We start from the raw sequence: 16,851 nt of genomic DNA, 5'->3' as shown, positions 1-16,851 counted from the left end.
CTGAAAATATTCCACATATAGAGGCTGGTGTGGGCTGACACACAGCTCTGGTGCTGTCCAACATCTGATGCTCCTTGAGTTGTCAGAGACTTGAAGTGGCCACCTTCTCTACCCTTGGGGGCTAATCCAAATGCTAGGCTAGAACACCCCCACGACCCCTCACAAACAGCCGGGCAGAGGGGGAGCACATGTTTGCATATGGCTGGCTTCAGGCATAGACATGGCTGGGGACCCAGCAAGGGCCCACAGTCCACCAGGGACCCCCGGAGAAGAGCACGTTGGAGCCTCTCTAGACTGGCAGACTGGGAGGCTGTGGGAAGCCCTGTGCACAGAATATCAGTCTGTTCGCAGAAGCTATGGCAGTTAAAATGTTACATAGCCAGGTTTTAGAGGGCCTCTCCAGACTGGCAGTGGTCCCTTGGCCCTTCCAGAATGGGCATGAGACAGCAACGCAATGCATGCAAAACACACACAGAGATCTGACTGGGCTGTGCTTTGATGCAGACATGCGGCTGCTGGTCACCAGTAATGGCACCCAGGAGTCATGCTGCCCATGTCCTCCTCGGAACACGCAGTTGTAGTCACCCATGGCTTTCTCCTGCTAGCAGCAGCCAATGATACATTGATATATTATGGGGAAAGGAGGCAGATGATGAAGTGAAGATGCCAGATTCGGGCAACATCCTGTATTTGCCTTAACATGAAGATGGATCCTGTTTGTTATTTTCCCTTGCATTACAGTTGCTTTGAGGGTGTGTCTGGAGGATAAGGCCACTAACCACAAGGCCTATGTTCTAATCCCAGCAGCAGAGGAGGTGTCCCTCTGACTACCAGCTGAGGGGAATCACAAGCGGAAAGAGTGGCACTCAGGTCTTGCTGGCAAGCTTCCAATGGGCATCTGGCAGCCACTGCAGAACATAATGCTGGACTAGACAGGCCTTTGGAATGGTCTAGCAGGCTCTTCTTATGTCCATGGGACACCCATGTCCCAAGAGGAGCAGCTGGTCTCTATTTTCTCTGGAACTTGTCTCTGGAAAAACTACTGCCCACATTTCTGGACTTTGCAGGATACCTTGAGATGCTAAAATTCACCCAGAAGGATTGTAGCTCAGTGGAAGAGCATCTGTTTTGCATGCAGAAGGTTCCAGGTTCAATCCTGGCCATCTCTGGGTAGGGATGCCTGACATCCTAGAGAGCCACTGCCAATCAGTGTGGACAATAATGAGCTCCAGGGACCAATGAGTTTGACTCAGGATAAGGCTCTTATTCTATATTCCTAATGGTCTCAAAACTGAGGTGCTAAAATCTTCACTCCTGCCCTCCCCCCAAAATTTCTAAAATATCTTAATACTAATACTAAATGATGTTAACATTGTTAATTATATTTGTGGTGGCAGGTATGGGATTATGCCTCAAGATCTGGTGATGGCCAATCAACCTTAAAAGGAAATCAAATTCACAGAGGATAAAGTTACAAATTGCTTTGAGTTGTGATGGCCATATGCCACAACATGCCAGTGAATACCAGCCACTGGAGAACACAAGTGGAAGAGGGCTGCTGGTGGGCTTCCTTCCCATAAGCTACTTTAGGAAACAGGATGCCGAATGAGCATTGGCTTTGAGCTCTTCCTATGTTCGTAGGGCGGCATACAGGATTCTCCGCTATTTTATCCTCACAAATCTGTGAGACAAGTTAGGCTGAAAGAGAGCATCAGCCCATCCAACATCATCCCATGAGCCTCTTGGTTGAGTGGGGCTTTGAGCCCAGTCTCCTTGGCTAGTCTGACTCTCTTAGCATGACTCCACAGGTGCACATACAGGGAGCAGCCTGCCCATGAATAGCAAGGAATAGTGCACTGCACAGCTTGAGGTATATGCTGGACTCTTGAGCACCCTGTGCAAAACTCCAACTCTGTCCACTTTCCTTGGTTGCTGAAGGCTCTAAGCCAGGAAACAGGGAAGCTGTTGCCCTCTGGGTGTCATTGGACCACGAATCTCATAAGCCTTAGGCATTGTGGCCAAAGGGCAGAGATGGTGGGAGGGCCAGTTGTTCCCTATCTCTACTAGAAATGGCTGACCTGTGCAGTTCTCCAATGTACAGTTCTCCCATTCACGTCTGTGGGGATTGCACAAAGTAGCTTTCAGGTGGATTGCGTATTTAGGAAGCTTCCTCCCCAACGGTGCATAACACAGGAAACATAAATGGAGAAGTCTTCTTCAAAGAAGACCTAGACCAGCTCTACCACACACTGTACAAGTGAACAATCCCCATCTTTATGGTTCTCTTTTGCACCTGCACAAATAACTTTCACTATAAATATGATGGAATGGAGAAGTGAAATAGCTGCAAAAGCAGGCTGCCCTTGGTATGGAGGGCCCCAGAGGCCAAAAAGGAACTGTGTATAAAGTCTCAGCTCACTCAACCCTTTCTGCTTGAAAGGTTGTCAGCAAAGCATCCTGTTTGGCAGGGCAAGACCAGAGTTAACTGTTAAGGGCTAAATTTACTGTAGAGAAAAATAAACTTAAAAACAAACAGTCCTCCCAACTGGGAACCAATTCTGAAATTGCATAATGTGTGCTGATCACTTGAGGACCAGTATACACTGATGTAGGGACACGGGTGGCACTGTGGGTTAAACCACAGAACCTAGGACTTGCTGATTGGAAGGTCGGTGGTTCGAATCCCCGTGACAGGGTGAGCTCCCGTTGCTTGGTCCCTGCTCCTGCCAACCTAGCAGTTCGAAAGCACGTCAAAGTGCAAGTAGATAAATAGGTACCGCTCCGGTGGGAAGGTAAATGGCGTTTCTGTGCGCTGCTCTGGTTCACCAGAAGCGGCTTAGTCATGCTGGCCACATGACCCGGAAGCTGTACACCAGGTCCCTCGGCCAATAAAGTGAGATGAGCGCCGCAACCCCAGAGTCGGTCACAACTGGACCTAATGGTCAGGGGTCCCTTTACCTTTACCTTTACACACTGATGTATATTTATCACTATAGAAATATTCTGGTTAGATAGTAGGCATGGATGGAATTGCCAATTTTGGCTTCTCAAGTTTCTCATTTCCACATTGGTTTGTGGTATTTTTTAACCAGTCATGAAAATTGATCAGCATTTTAGTGCAAATTTATTCTAATATACACATTTATGTATGGAATTTCATTGAGTCAGTCTATCTATCATCTATCTATCTATCTATCTATCTATCTATCTATCTATCTATCCTATATATTCGTAACACAGACTTTCCAAATATGTATGTTATTTGTTGTATGTTATTTTCCCCAATACATGTATCTTTACGCAGAGGCAGTTTTAGGGGAGCGTGACCAGTACAGTACTGGGTGCTACATTGCAGGGACAAGACAACAATGTTCTAGAACAGAGTGCAAGAGGTAGGGGGGGGGCACTAAATTTTAGCACTGAACAGGGTGCTGCTGAAATTTGAGAGCCTAAAGTCCGCCACTGCTTTATGCACACTTTACTGTATTATATGAATTTTCCTACATGCTACTTGGCTGGAGAACTGCAATGCAAAATTTGAAGAAGTGTAAATTTTGAAGAATGCCTGTGTTTCAGTTCTCATACTGTTTTAGAAAAATGTAAATTTGCTAGGTTTACTTTTAAACATTAACTGAATCGAATTTCTCCCCCATCTCTACACAGAGGAGTCTTCTGAGGACTATGACTCATCAAATGCAGCACAGAGATATTCTGGGGGATGTTCTGGGGTGCAGGTAGACCCTGGTGTGATGGACAGACCATTGGGTCATCCTCCTGGAGGCTCTTCGCCAATCACAGCAGGGAGGAGAAACGGCCCATCAGGAGAGAGTGAGGAGGGTAAAGAGAGAAGCTGGCATTCTAACTGGCAGGGCCTGGTCCAGGGAAGTAGCTAAGGGTGTGTGGGGCAGAATTAACTGGTTTAATTTCCTCATGTGGAGCGAAGAGGGCTAGAGATGTTTTACAGGCAGAGTAAAAGCAGATAGCCATTCTAGGAAGAAATAGACTTAATAGAAGCAGTTCTGTTGTGGAGGTAAGAGTTCTTGTTTAAACCTGAAACAGTATTTCGGACAGAAAATAAGTATTATGCCTTTAACAGCAAAGCCGTCAAGGTTTATCCTTCATGCTGTGTTTATTAATGATAATTAAAAGATCAATTCCATTGTGCCGCAACTTCAAGGATAAAGTTGTCACAGGAGCCTCTATAGCTGCAGATTTACATTATATGCTACCACATAAAGTTAAAACATGAATTATCGGTTGTTATAGACAGGGAGAGACCAAGGCTAAAAAACCCTAGACTTGGTCGTGTTTCCCCTTTCCCATTTGCTACATCTGTCGGTGCCTGAACAGCAGTCGGGCACATGTCAGCCAGGCTCTTTGGGCTGCTGGTACCGTATTTTTCGCTCCATAAGACGCACCTTTTTCTTCCTAAAAAGTAAGGGAAAATGTGTGTGCATCTTATGGTGTGAATGCAGGGGGGAGGCAGGCAGGAAAAGCCCCCAAGAGCTGCACACAAGCTCCGTACGGCTCTTGCGGGCTTTTCCCCAGGAGGGAGAAGGGACTGACGCGGCCAGTCAGTCCCTTCTCCCTCCTCATAGGAAAGCCCGCAGGAGCCGCGCATCCTTTAAAGAGCGCGCCGCTCTTGGGGGCTTTTCCCCGAGGAGAAAAGCCCCCAGGAGCTGCACGCTCCTTAAAGGGTGCTGCTTTAGCCGCATGCAGCCTCTCCGGCCGGGAGAGGCTGCACGCGGCTAAAGCAGCCAGGACAGCGAGCGGAACCATCCCGCTGGTTGTCTTGGCTTCTGCCATAGCTGTGCACAGCTTCTCCCGGCCGGAGAGGCTGCATGTGGCTAAAGCAGCCAGGACAGAAGCTAAGCCAGCCAGCGGGATGGTTCTGCTCGCTGTCTTGGCTTCTGCCATAGCCATGCAGAGCCTCTCCCGGAAGCCAGAGGAAGCCAGGACAGTGAGCGGGATCCTGCTGGCTTTGCTCTTTGGGGCTGGGGGGGGGGGAAACCCGGGCTTCCCCCGGCAGCCCCGAGAAGCTCTGGGAGAAGCGGACAGGTTGCGCGCAGCCTGTCCGCTGCTCTTTGGGGCTGGGGAAATAATATTTTTACTTGATTTCCCCCTCTAAAAACTAGGTGCGCCTTATGGTAAGGTGCATCTTATGGAGTGAAAAATACGGTAATTCTTAAGTCTCCCTGAAGAGGAAGTCAGAGAAAGCTGAGGAAATTCCAGAGCTCCTGGCCATCTTCCCCCATCCCAGCTTTATGCCAGCATTCTCCAACCTGGAGCCCTGCAGGTGGTTTTGGACTGCAACTCCCATCAGGCCCAGTCAATGCAGCCATCTGACCTGGAAGAAGGCAAAGGAGTCTTAAAGGGTCCCTGATGCCAGACTTCGTAAAGGATTTTCTCTCCAAGAAACCCCTAGGATGCTTCCCCAAAACTGCCCTACCTGCCAAGTCTCCACTGGTCAGTAAGGAGGGTATTTTACCTGGATATAGAAGGTCCTGTAGCTCGTTGTGATTTCAAAGAGATTGTCCCGCATTAGAAGATCACTAGAAAACACAGAAGGAAAAGCCGACCTGTTGACACCACATTTTTCTTCTTTAAGTGAGTTATTTTACAAGACATTAAATGGCTAATGCACCATGTCATGAGACAAAGGTTCTTAAGAGCAGGAGCAGTAAGGCAAGGACTACAAGGCCTACACAATCATTCATTAACTGTTAACTGTTAACAGCAAACTGCTGAATCATTATGACTCATTACAACCATGGTAGATGAAGGCAATGCAGTGGATGTAGCCTACCTTGATTTCAGCAAGGCATTTGACAAGGTGCCCCATGATATTCTTGTAAAGAAGCTGGTAAAATGTGGACTTGACTATGCTACCACTCAGTGGATTTGTAACTGGCTGACTGACCGAACCCAAAGGGTGCTCATCAATGGTTCCTCTTCATCCTGGAGAAGAGTGACTAGTGGAGTGCCACAGGGTTCTGTCTTGGGCCCGGTCTTATTCAACATCTTTATCAACGACTTGGATGATGGACTCAAGGGCATCCTGATCAAATTTGCAGATGACACCAAACTGGGAGGGGTGGCTAACACCCCAGATGACAGGATCACACTTCAAAATGACCTTGACAGATTAGAGAACTGGGCCAAAACAAACAAGATGAATTTTAACAGGGAGAAATGTAAAGTATTGCACTTGGGCAAAAAAAATGAGAGGCACAAATACAAGATGGGTGACACCTGGCTTGAGAGCAGTACATGTAAAAAGGATCTAGGAGTCTTGGTTGACCACAAACTTGACATGAGCCAACAGTGTGACGCGGCAGCTAAAAAAGCCAATGCAATTCTGGGCTGCATCAATAGGAGTATAGCAGCTAGATCAAGGGAAGTAATAGTGCCACTGTATTCTGCTCTGGTCAGACCTCACCTGGAGTACTGTGTCCAGTTCTGGGCACCACAGTTCAAGAAGGACACGGACAAACTGGAACGTGTCCAGAGGAGGGCAACCAAAATGGTCAAAGGCCTGGAAACGATGCCTTATGAGGAATGGCTAAGGGAGCTGGGCATGTTTAGCCTGGAGAAGAGGAGGTTAAGGGGTGATATGATAGCCATGTTCAAATATATAAAAGGATGTCACATAGAGGAGGGAGAAAGGTTGTTTTCTGCTGCTCCAGAGAAGCGGACACGGAGCAATGGATCCAAACTACAAGAAAGAAGATTCCACCTAAACATTAGGAAGAACCTGACAGTAAGAGCTGTTGGACAGTGGAATTTGCTGCCAAGGAGTGTGGTGGAGTCTCCTTCTTTGGAGGTCTTTAAGCAGAGGCTTGACAACCGTATGTCAGGAGTGCTCTGATGATGTTTCCTGCTTGGCAGGGGGTTGGACTCGATGGCCCTTGTGGTCTCTTCCAACTCTATGATTCTATGATCTACAGGATGACTCATTCTCTCTATAGATTTGCAACCTGTTTGCAGGCAGGCCCAGTGTAGTGCCTGTGCCTGTTGTCTTGTTGCAGACGGAGTGGCTCCAGGACTCCAGTTAATCAGTGACTATGACTGTGGCTCTGTGAAGAGGCAGATAGCTGCTATGAGCACTCTGTGTATGCTCTTTATCTATGCTGTTTCTGAACAAGTTTATTTTCTTAAGTAAAAGTTTTATTCGGTTTATGAAGAAGATTCTGTGTTGATTAATTTACCGCTGCGCGACACACCATGTAATAGGAATACACACATGCACACACATGCCAGCAAAAAACAACAGTTCTCCCACACTATTAAGTTATCTTCTGGAACACAAAATAAACCTGCAACCACCAGTGAGAGAACAGCTGCTTTGCCTGCAGAAATTCCAAGTTTCCCTTCCCAGCATGACCTACCCGGACCCAGAGATCATCTTCTGAGCCTCTTCATCATGTGCCTCCTCCTTGAGAGGTCTGGAGGGCGGCAACACAGGAACAGGCCTTTCCTGCAGTGGCTCCCATTTGTGGAATGCTCTTATACATCTTTAGGCACCAGTCAAAAACAACATTTAAATGTATTGGGGGGTTATTGGTTTGTTTTTTGTTCTTATTTTTATTATGTATCTTATGTTTTTATATTGTAATTTTATTTTGTGAACTGTATACAAATTTGAAGACGAAGAAGACGGAATGAGAGAGACTTGGTTTAGGTCCATGGTCTGTGAGAGAGGGTTTAACTTCTATTCCCCTCTGAATCAAATCACTCCCCCCACTTTAAGCCTTTTCCTTAACTATTCCATGATGAGGCACCTGACTAGACAAGCTGAAGTTCCGTTTGTGTCGCGCAAGAGAGGAACTGCAAAGGGATGACAGAGCTCTTCCTACCAATCTTAGCAGTGATCTTTTCTTTTTAAAGTCCCATATTTACAGGGTATATACCGCTTTTCATCCCTGTGCAATTGCCAAGTAATTGGGGCTGCCGCTATCTCTCTCTCTCCAGTAAGGTGCTGGGCCCCCCAAAACCTTGGGTCTCACTAGTCATCACAGACAGAACCTGCAGAAGTTGGCTCCAAGTGCCAATGCCAAATATAAAACCCAGCTGGAAACAAAAGCCATACCCAGATTTCACTAGACATTCATGAGTCTTCAGCACGTCCTTCAGGAGGATTGATCGCAACGGCTCTTTGTCCTGAGGAGACAAGCAAAACAGATGCCAGGTAGTTGAACTGTCAGCAATGAGAGCCGAAAATCCAGGCAAGAGCAGTTAATGGAGCCATTGAGTTGGCAGATGAGCTTCTGGGGAGCTGGTGGCAAGAGTAACAAGGTTACAACTTTTCAGCATTTTAGTAGGAAAAAAGTTAAGTTATGGGGCTTGTGTATACATGATAGAACTGTACAAAGCTGTACAAAGAGGCAACAGAAGCTTTTCTAGACCATGGGCTAGAAGCCAAGTATTGGAAGATTCAGGATAGACAAAAGGAAAAACTCCTTTGCACAGCGCTGAGTTGAACGAAGGAATTCACTACCACAAGATGTAGTGATAGTTGCCCAACTGGATGTCTTGAAAAGGAGGTTCGAAACATTTACCGAGTGTAAGGCTTCTCCGTGGTGGCTAGTCATGACGTGGCTGCATGCAACCCCCAGGAATAGTTACTGGGAGCACAGTTTGTAAAGCATGGCTGTGCTTATGTCCTGCCTGCTTGCATCTGGCTGCCCATAGTGAGAAAAGGATCTTAACTGGATGTACCTTTAGCCTGAAACAGCAGCATTCCTCTTTGGTGCTTATGACCATAAAGCAACTTCCCTTTTAGTCACCTTAATCTTCAATTGTCCAAACCTGACTCCCTCACAGCAGTCACACAGCATGGGTGGAGAATGAGATCCAGCTTGCCGACCAGACCCTTCTCTCTCCCACCCACCCTCCTTGGGCTCTTTGGCAGGTGGACGGGGGGTGGGGGGCAGCCGCTGAGGTCACAGTGTCATCAGGGGAACTGCTCTGGCCCGCGCGATTTCTAAACAAACTGTGTGCAGAGCTTTGCAGGCACCTCTGGTCAGATGACGGGCAGCACAAACCCACTTTCAGCCCAGTTGCAGCTTTACTACACCTGCACCTGATGCACAGGAGTTGTGGCCGGCAGTTTCCCACCACAGACATAGCAGATTCACACCAGCCTCCCTTTTTTGCTTAATGGAAAACAGGCATTTGTCCTGAAGGAACTGGGGCCCCTTGCACCAGTCACGAGAGCAGCCAAGAGCAAGTGGCAATTCTCAAAAGGCACAACAGCCTGGCTTCCCTCAGGGGTCACCACTCTGGCTCCTGCAGCAGCCGGAACACAATGCCTGCAGAGCTTTTCAATGATGCACTCTGACTCTAAGCTTTTTAAAAAAATTAAACTTAAAAATCAAGTCTCTATCCCAGGGGTTGTCAACCTGGTCCCTACCGCTCACTAGTGGGCATTTCAGGATTCTAGGTGGGTGGTAGGGGGTTCTATGGCACAAGCTGAACCCTTCTTCCATCGAGCACTGGTGGGCAGTAAGGAAATTTTACCAGCAAGAAAGATGCATTAGTGGGTGGTAGGTATAAAAAGGTTGACTACCCCTGCTCTAGCCCTTCTAGAAAGAAAGTTACAGAGCAAAATGTGCAGTTAGGTTTTAAGCAATTTCTGAAAAATGAAGGCGAATGTGGAGTAGCCAACCAGTACATTCTTCTTAGTAGGAACGTTCCCTGTTGCTGTCTTTAGGAGGAAGGGCAGGATGCCAAGGGTGGCTGTTTCTCTAGTTTTGCGCTGTGCCATGTTCCTTGTGGCAGCCCATTTGTGTGGTGCACCTCCCCCATCACAGCCATTTTGTGACTGGCACCCGAAGCACTCTCTCAAAATGCAAAATGTGCCCACTGGTCCAAAAAGGTTGGTGCCCTCGGCTTACCTGCTCACACTTGAAGTAACTGATGGAAAAGTCATCCAGGGTGAAATACCGCCGTTTCCAGCTCTTCCTCTAAAAGACAGAAACAACCCCTTTTGGATGCTGATATATTCTATCAAAGTCTTCCACAGCTGTCCCAAACACTCCACATCACAAGAGCCTGTGATCTTGCTCTCTGCATCATACAGATCACCTGTGTGATTTGCTGCCACCAGGTTAGATAGCTTTTCAAAACAACGTACAAGAATGGATAGTTTCGGGATGGGATTCCTCACACACAGGCATAATAACGAAGTAGAGCCCTTGTGTACAGAGGCTCTGAATGGTCAGTGTTGGGGACAAGCAGAGGACAGCATGGGAACCAGACCCTTGGCCTGACCCCTATCAGGACTGGGGGAATCCCTGAAGATGTTGTTGGACTACAACTCTGAGCATTCCTGATGGTTGGCTGTCCTGGCTGGGGCCGATGGGAATTGGAGGCCAGCATATCCACTCAAAAGGGTCTCTCACAGGTCCAAGCCCTACCATTAGACAGGATGTGGCAGCTGTCCCAGGTGGAATGTTTTTGTCTTGAAATGACAGAAAGCTGGTAGCTATTTTAAATTTACTATTGATGTATTTTTACTGCCAGATGAGGAGAGGAGATGCTTATGAAATGTGCTGTCTCAGGTGCCAAGATAACTTAGGTACCATGACTATAACTTGAGGGGGTGGGGTGGGGGCTACAGATAGGTGAATTTCTCAGTTTCACTTTCTCTCAGTCTTCAGTTCAGTTCTCCACATTTCCTCATGAGTTTGTAAAATGCATTTTTAAAAGTCCTCATAAAGATTTATCAGCATTTTAGTGCAAATCTCTCCTAATATACACTGTTTTTATTTAACTTTGCCAAATATACACTTTCACATTTCCCCCCACTAACGTACGTGCATTTCTCTGCACACTTTACCTGAGTATATGCATTTTTGTGCACACTGCCTGGCTAGAGAGTGTCATTGCAAAACTCAGAGAATTTCAAAATTTCAAAAGAAACACTGTGTTTTGGTATGCAATATTTCAGATAGTGCAAATTAAGTGGGCTCAGCTTCAGATGTGAACCAAAACGGATTTCTTCCCCATCCCTAGAGACCTGACACTGTTTGCTACTCCATCTCAGGCAGCAAAATGCTGTGGGCCTACCTGGAATTCTCTCCAGGAGTCACTACAACCACCTTCATGTTCAGTTCCCCCCCCCCCCGCCCCGAGCCTCACTGGACGATTTCATCACCCACAACGGAAGCACCGGGTTTTAAAACCCAGCACCACTTCATCACCAAGGCCGGCCAGGGCAGAGACCTACCACATTCCCCTGCTTGACACAGTAGCCGCTCTTGAGGACGGGTGGCCCAGGTGGCGTTTTGGTACTGGGGATGTAACTCTGGGACCGTTTCAGAAGAGGATGCACTGCTGGCTCGCCGCTTTCGGAGCCATCCCCTCCATTCTAGGAGAGAAGGGGAGCAGGGAGAAAACACACACCAAGAATCAGGCTGCCACTGAGGCTGGACAGGAAAGGAACACTGGTCATCTGTTTTGCCAAAGTCCCATAACTGCCACACAAGACCCCAAGAGTCAAACTATATACAACACTTGTATGCAATTCGTCATTAGTAAACTGCAGGCATAGGGGCCTTGGTCAGGATTGGGACCGTGGTTTGTGGGGGCAGGAGGTTAATAGGTGCCTTACTCCTTACCTACTATAAATGAGAGCTCCCTCCTCCCCACAATTCAAACAGCAGCCGATTCCTACTTCAACATAGGAACTTTGTACCAAGCCAGATGACTGGTCTATTTAATCCGGTACTGTCTACACTGATGGGCAGCAGCTCTCTGGGGTTGCAGACAGGGGTCTCTCCCAGTCCTACTTGGAGCAGAGCAGATGGCCTAACTGAGCTCCTTCCCGAAATAGGTGGAAGCAGGAAGCAAAGGGATAAAGCCTGCTACTCCTAACTCCAGGGTCCCAGTTTGCATCAGTCTGCAAAATCCACTCATGTAATGGCACCACTGCTTCCTGAATAAATGGCATCTGGCCCAGTTTGCCCCTTCTTTATGGTCATTTATGTGGATAAAATTAATTGAGAGCCAAGCCAAGGCGGTGCAGAAGGGAGCGCTGGGAGCAGTTTGCAGTACATCGGACAAGGGCTTCTGACTCCCAGATTATTAACAATACCAACAACTGAAAGATTTTCCTCTTCCAAATTAGGCTGCTGAATCAAACCAAGTTTAGGTGGAAACCAGGAGTTGATTTTTGTGCAGAAGGACTGATACTGAAAAACAAATTGCTGGGTGTGCATGTGCTCAGAGACTCCCTGCTGCTTTCAAGTGAGCGCGCCCCACCTGCACCACTAATTGAACATGGGTCTGGTGGGTGGACCTGTGGAGTTTATAGATCCTGCAAGCCTGATGTTTGCCACCACTACTCCCAGCGCAGTGGTGAGATCGCTGGCCTTGGGGACAAGGAAGCGGAGTCCCCAATCCATGCACAACCACAATGCTCCCTGGGTGACTCAGAGCCAGGCATTCTCGGTCAGCCTAACTCAGACATGAGAATGGTATGAGACCTTGGACTGAGTGACGTCAATTGGGATTATATCAAGGCCTGTAATTCTGTATCGAGGAGATTTCAAAACTAGCATTAGAGGCCGCTAAGCCAGTCAGATCCGTTCCTTTGTAAGATAGTGTCCTCAGCTGACCAGCTAATTGCCACCATTTACAGGTCCAGAGAGGTTGCCCTGTTGCCTTAGAGACAAATGGGTGCAACCTTCCTCTCCCACCTCACCCAACTGGAAGCAACACCACCTTGTAAGGTAGAAGAGCAATAGCTTGTGCTTTGTGTGTGAGCTTTGGCCAGTGCTGGGAGCTGGCGGCAGAGGCTCGTCTTGCTCCATGCTGGACCCAAAGCTCATGGTTCAGAGATCTCCCTGGGAACCGAAATGGGAGGCAAGCTCTTTGGCAGTGCTAATGCTGTGAGCCCTTCCATCTTATGGTCAGGTTGTAAACAAAACCATAAATCCTAAGGATACCATAGTCTCCGTTGATCTTCATTCCAAGGAAACCAAACCCTGCAAAAACACTGGAACCCCAGAAGTCTTTCGCTGTTTGGAGACTGGGTGCATGCAAACAATAGGATGGGATACAAAGTGATACCCAGCATTTTCCTAGCTTAATAAATTGCCTATGGCTGTGCGCCCTCTCTGGGCATGAACGGGAATGCAAGTGTGTAACTCCAGCTCCCACTGGTAGCAGAACAAAGCTCCTGGAATGACTGGGCCTTGTATGAATAATCCGGTCATTTGCCTTTTCCTGGGGACAGGGATGGACACAGCATACAGTTGTTAAAATAAAACTTTTAAAATTTATTTTTTAAAAAACAACAACACAAAATTCGGATTAAATTTTAAAATGTAACTTAATAATTGCACAAAAAAATCATCTTTAAAAGATGTATTCTCTCCCAAAAATCAATTTTCTGAAAAGATCTAATATAAATATTTTTTTATTGTAACTTTATAACAAGAATTGCAGGAAGACTCAAATTAGAATATGTATTCTCTCTCAAACATTTCTAAACATTACTTTTATCTTAAAATAAACATTTTTATAAGCAGTTTGGGGTTTTGTGTGTGAGGCTATAATTGCATTGCAAAATTTTGAGGAGTGTGAAATCCAGATATGCATTATTGTGTGCATATTAGTCTGGAATTACAGATCAGATTAGTTTGAGTGGAATTTGCAAACAAATAAATTCCTCTAGCATCTCAACCTGGTGAATAAAGCAGTCCGTTCCAAATAAAGCCACTGGTCCTGGAAACCATCAGGGCAGATAGAATCATCGAATCATCGAATCCTAGAGTTGGAAGAGACCACAAGGGCCATCGAGTCCAAGCCCCTGCCAAGCAGGAAACACCATCAGAGCACTCCAGACATATGGTTGTCAAGCCTCTGCTTAAAGACCTCCAAAGAAGGAGACTCCACCACACTCCTTGGCAGCAAATTCCACTGTCAAACAGCTCTTACTGTCAGGAAGTTCTTCCTAATGTTTAGGTGGAATCTTCTTTCTTGTAGTTTGGATCCATTGCTCTGTGTCCGCTTCTCTGGAGCAGCAGAAAACAACCTATCTCCCTCCTCTATGTGACATCCTTTTATATATTTGAACATGGCTGTCATATCACCCCTTAACCTCCTCTTCTCCAGGCTAAACATGCCCAGCTCCCTTAGCCGTTCCTCATAAGGCATTGTTTCCAGGCCTTTGACCATTTTGGTTGCCCTCCTCTGGACACGTTCCAGTTTGTCCGTGTCCTTCTTGAACTGTGGTGCTCAGAACTGGACACAGTACTTCAGGTGAGGTCTGACCAGAGCAGAATACAGTGGCACTATTACTTCCCTTGATCTAGATGCTATACTCCTACTGATGCAGCCCAGAATTGCATTGGCTTTTTTAGCTGCCACGTCACATTGTTGGCTCATGTCAAGTTTGTGGTCAACCAAGACTCCTAGATCCTTTTCGCATGTACTGCTCTCAAGCCAGGTGTCACCCATCTTGTATTTGTGCCTCTCATTTTTTTTGCCCAAGTGCAATACTTTACATTTCTCCCTGTTAAAATTCATCTTGTTTGTTTTGGCCCAGTTCTCTAATCTGTCAAGGTCGTTTTGAAGTGCGATCCTGTCCTCTGGGGTGTTAGCCACCCCTCCCAGTTTGGTGTCATCTGCAAATTTGATCAGGATGCCCTTGAGTCCATCATCCAAGTTGTTGATAAAGATGTTGAATAAGACCGGGCCCAAGACAGAACCCTGTGGCACCCCACTAGTCACTCTTCTCCAGGATGAAGAGGAACCATTGATGAGCACCCTTTGGGTTCGGTCAGTCAGCCAGTTACAAATCCACTGAGTGGTAGCATAGTCAAGTCCGCATTTTACCAGCTTCTTTACAAGAATATCATGGGGCACCTTGTCAAATGCCTTGCTGAAATCAAGGTAGGCTACATCCACTGCATTCCCTTCATCTACCAGGCTTGTAATTCTGTCAAAAAACGAGATCAGGTTAGTCTGACACGACTTATTTTTCAGAAATCCATGCTGACTATTGGTGATCACAGTATTCCTTTCTAGGTGCTCACAGACTGTTTGCTTAATGATCTGCTCCAGAATCTTCCCTGGTATTGATGTCAGACTGACTGGGCGGTAATTATTTGGGTCCTCTCTTTTCCCCTTTTTGAAAATAGGGACAACATTTGCCCTCCTCCAGTCTGCCGGGACTTCGCCTGTTCTCCAGGAATTCTCAAAGATGACTGCCAGTGGTTCTGAGATCACACCTGCCAGTTCTTTTAATGCTCTTGGATGCAGTTCATCTGGCCCTGGAGACTTGAATACATCTAAACTAGCCAAGTATTCTTGTACTATCTCCTTAGTTATTCTGGGCTGTGTTTCCTCTGCTGAATCATTTGCTCCAAATTCTTCAGGTCGGGCATTGTTTTCTTTATTGGAGAAGACTGAGGCAAAGAAGGCATTAAGGAGTTCAGCCCTTTCTGTGTCCCCTGTTTGCATTTCACCATCTTCTCCTCTGAGTGACCCCACTGTTTCTTTGTTCTTCCTTTTGCTACGAACATACCCATAAAAGCCTTTTTTGTTGCTTTTAACCTCTCTAGCAAGCTTGAGTTCATTCTGTGCTTTAGCTTTTCTGACTTTGTGTCTACATGTGCTGGCTATTTGTTTGAATTCCTCTTTGGTGGTTTCCCCCCTTTTCCATTTTTTGTACACATCCTTTTTTAATCTTAACTCAGTTAAAAGTTCTTTAGATAGCCACCCTGGCTTCTTTAGGCACCTTCCATGTTTCCGTCTCATTGGTATTGCCTGAAGTTGTGCTTTTACTATCTCCCTCTTAACAAACTCCCAGCCATCATGAACTCCCCTACCTTTTAGTATTACTGTCCATGGGATCTCACCCAGCACTTCCCTAAGTTTTATGAAGTCGGCTTTCTTAAAGTCAAGAAATTGAGTCCTAGTATGCTTGGCTGCTCCTTTCCGCTGTATAGTAAACTTCAGAAGAGCATGATCACTCGCGCCTAATGATCCTTCCACTTCTACCCCACTAACCAGGTCATCAACATTGGTTAGGACCAGATCTAAAATGGCTGTTCCTCTTGTTGCTTCTCCCACTTTCTGGACAACGAAGTTGTCTGCAAGGCCAGTGAGGAATCTGTTTGACCTTATGCTCTTGGCTGAGTTTGACATCCAGCAAATATCTGGGTAATTGAAGTCCCCCATTACTACTATCTCCCTTCCTTTTGCATGCTTGGCCATCTGTTCCATCTATGTCCTCCGTTTGGCTTGGGGATCTATAGTAAGCTCCCACAATGAGGTCCCTGTTATTCTTCTCTCTCTTAATTTTGACCCAAATGCTCTCACTTTGGCTTTGAGGTTCTTTGGCTTTGAGGTTTGGCTTTGAGGGCAAGGTCTGCTTGTAATTTCCCAGAGCCCTGGCCCAATCTTGTTATTGTGTACTGGCTAAAATTGGGATTCTGGGGTCCCTTTCAGGACAACACCACTTAAGGATGCCACAAAGCACAAAACCGACCTGAGAAAACAGCTTCCTTGCCACATGGAGTAGGAGGGAAAGGAAGGGAAGAGAGAGAAGTGGTGTGTGACATGGGAAATGATTTTTTTTCACCCGCAATTAACAGAAATGCAGAAAAATAAGCCAGTGACAAAACACTAGGCTTTCACAAGCTCCCCTTGGCTAAAGAGAGAGTGAACAAAGCAAACTGTTCTTTTGATGCAGCTTTGACTTCTACAGAATGGGAGCCCAAGGCTTCGCTCTTCAAAGAAGAAAGTGGGCTTTTGCTGGCTGCATAAATTTCATGGGTGAGTGCCTGCTTATTGCTTCTGAATAAATGCAGTCCCCAAAGGAAAAAGGGGGCAGACACT

At 46.6% G+C, this 16,851-nt stretch overlaps 1 protein-coding gene and 1 long non-coding RNA gene across 3 annotated transcripts in view; both read right to left on the bottom strand.

The window, feature by feature from the left end:
• PLEKHA2 (pleckstrin homology domain containing A2) overlaps positions 1 to 16,851 on the bottom strand; it is a 97,244-nt gene that overhangs the window by 16,006 nt on the left and 64,387 nt on the right. The window contains exons 7-10 of one of the 2 annotated variants that reach the window (XM_079955149.1): positions 11,231 to 11,371; positions 9,897 to 9,965; positions 8,090 to 8,160; positions 5,489 to 5,552 (exon numbers count right to left, since the gene is read on the bottom strand). In XM_079955149.1, the coding sequence (XP_079811275.1) occupies positions 5,489 to 5,552; positions 8,090 to 8,160; positions 9,897 to 9,965; positions 11,231 to 11,371 (345 nt within the window). The remainder of the gene's footprint in view (positions 1 to 5,488; positions 5,553 to 8,089; positions 8,161 to 9,896; positions 9,966 to 11,230; positions 11,372 to 16,851) is intronic. The other variant, XM_079955150.1, reaches the window with a different exon arrangement.
• Positions 1 to 16,851, bottom strand: part of LOC307204043 — a 63,980-nt gene that overhangs the window by 18,811 nt on the left and 28,318 nt on the right. The window lies entirely within an intron of this gene.

This window comes from Podarcis cretensis (assembly GCF_951804945.1).
Source record: "Podarcis cretensis genome assembly, chromosome: 15".
Classification (NCBI taxonomy): domain Eukaryota; kingdom Metazoa; phylum Chordata; class Lepidosauria; order Squamata; family Lacertidae; genus Podarcis; species Podarcis cretensis.
This window is presented reverse-complemented; position numbering and strand designations above follow the sequence as displayed.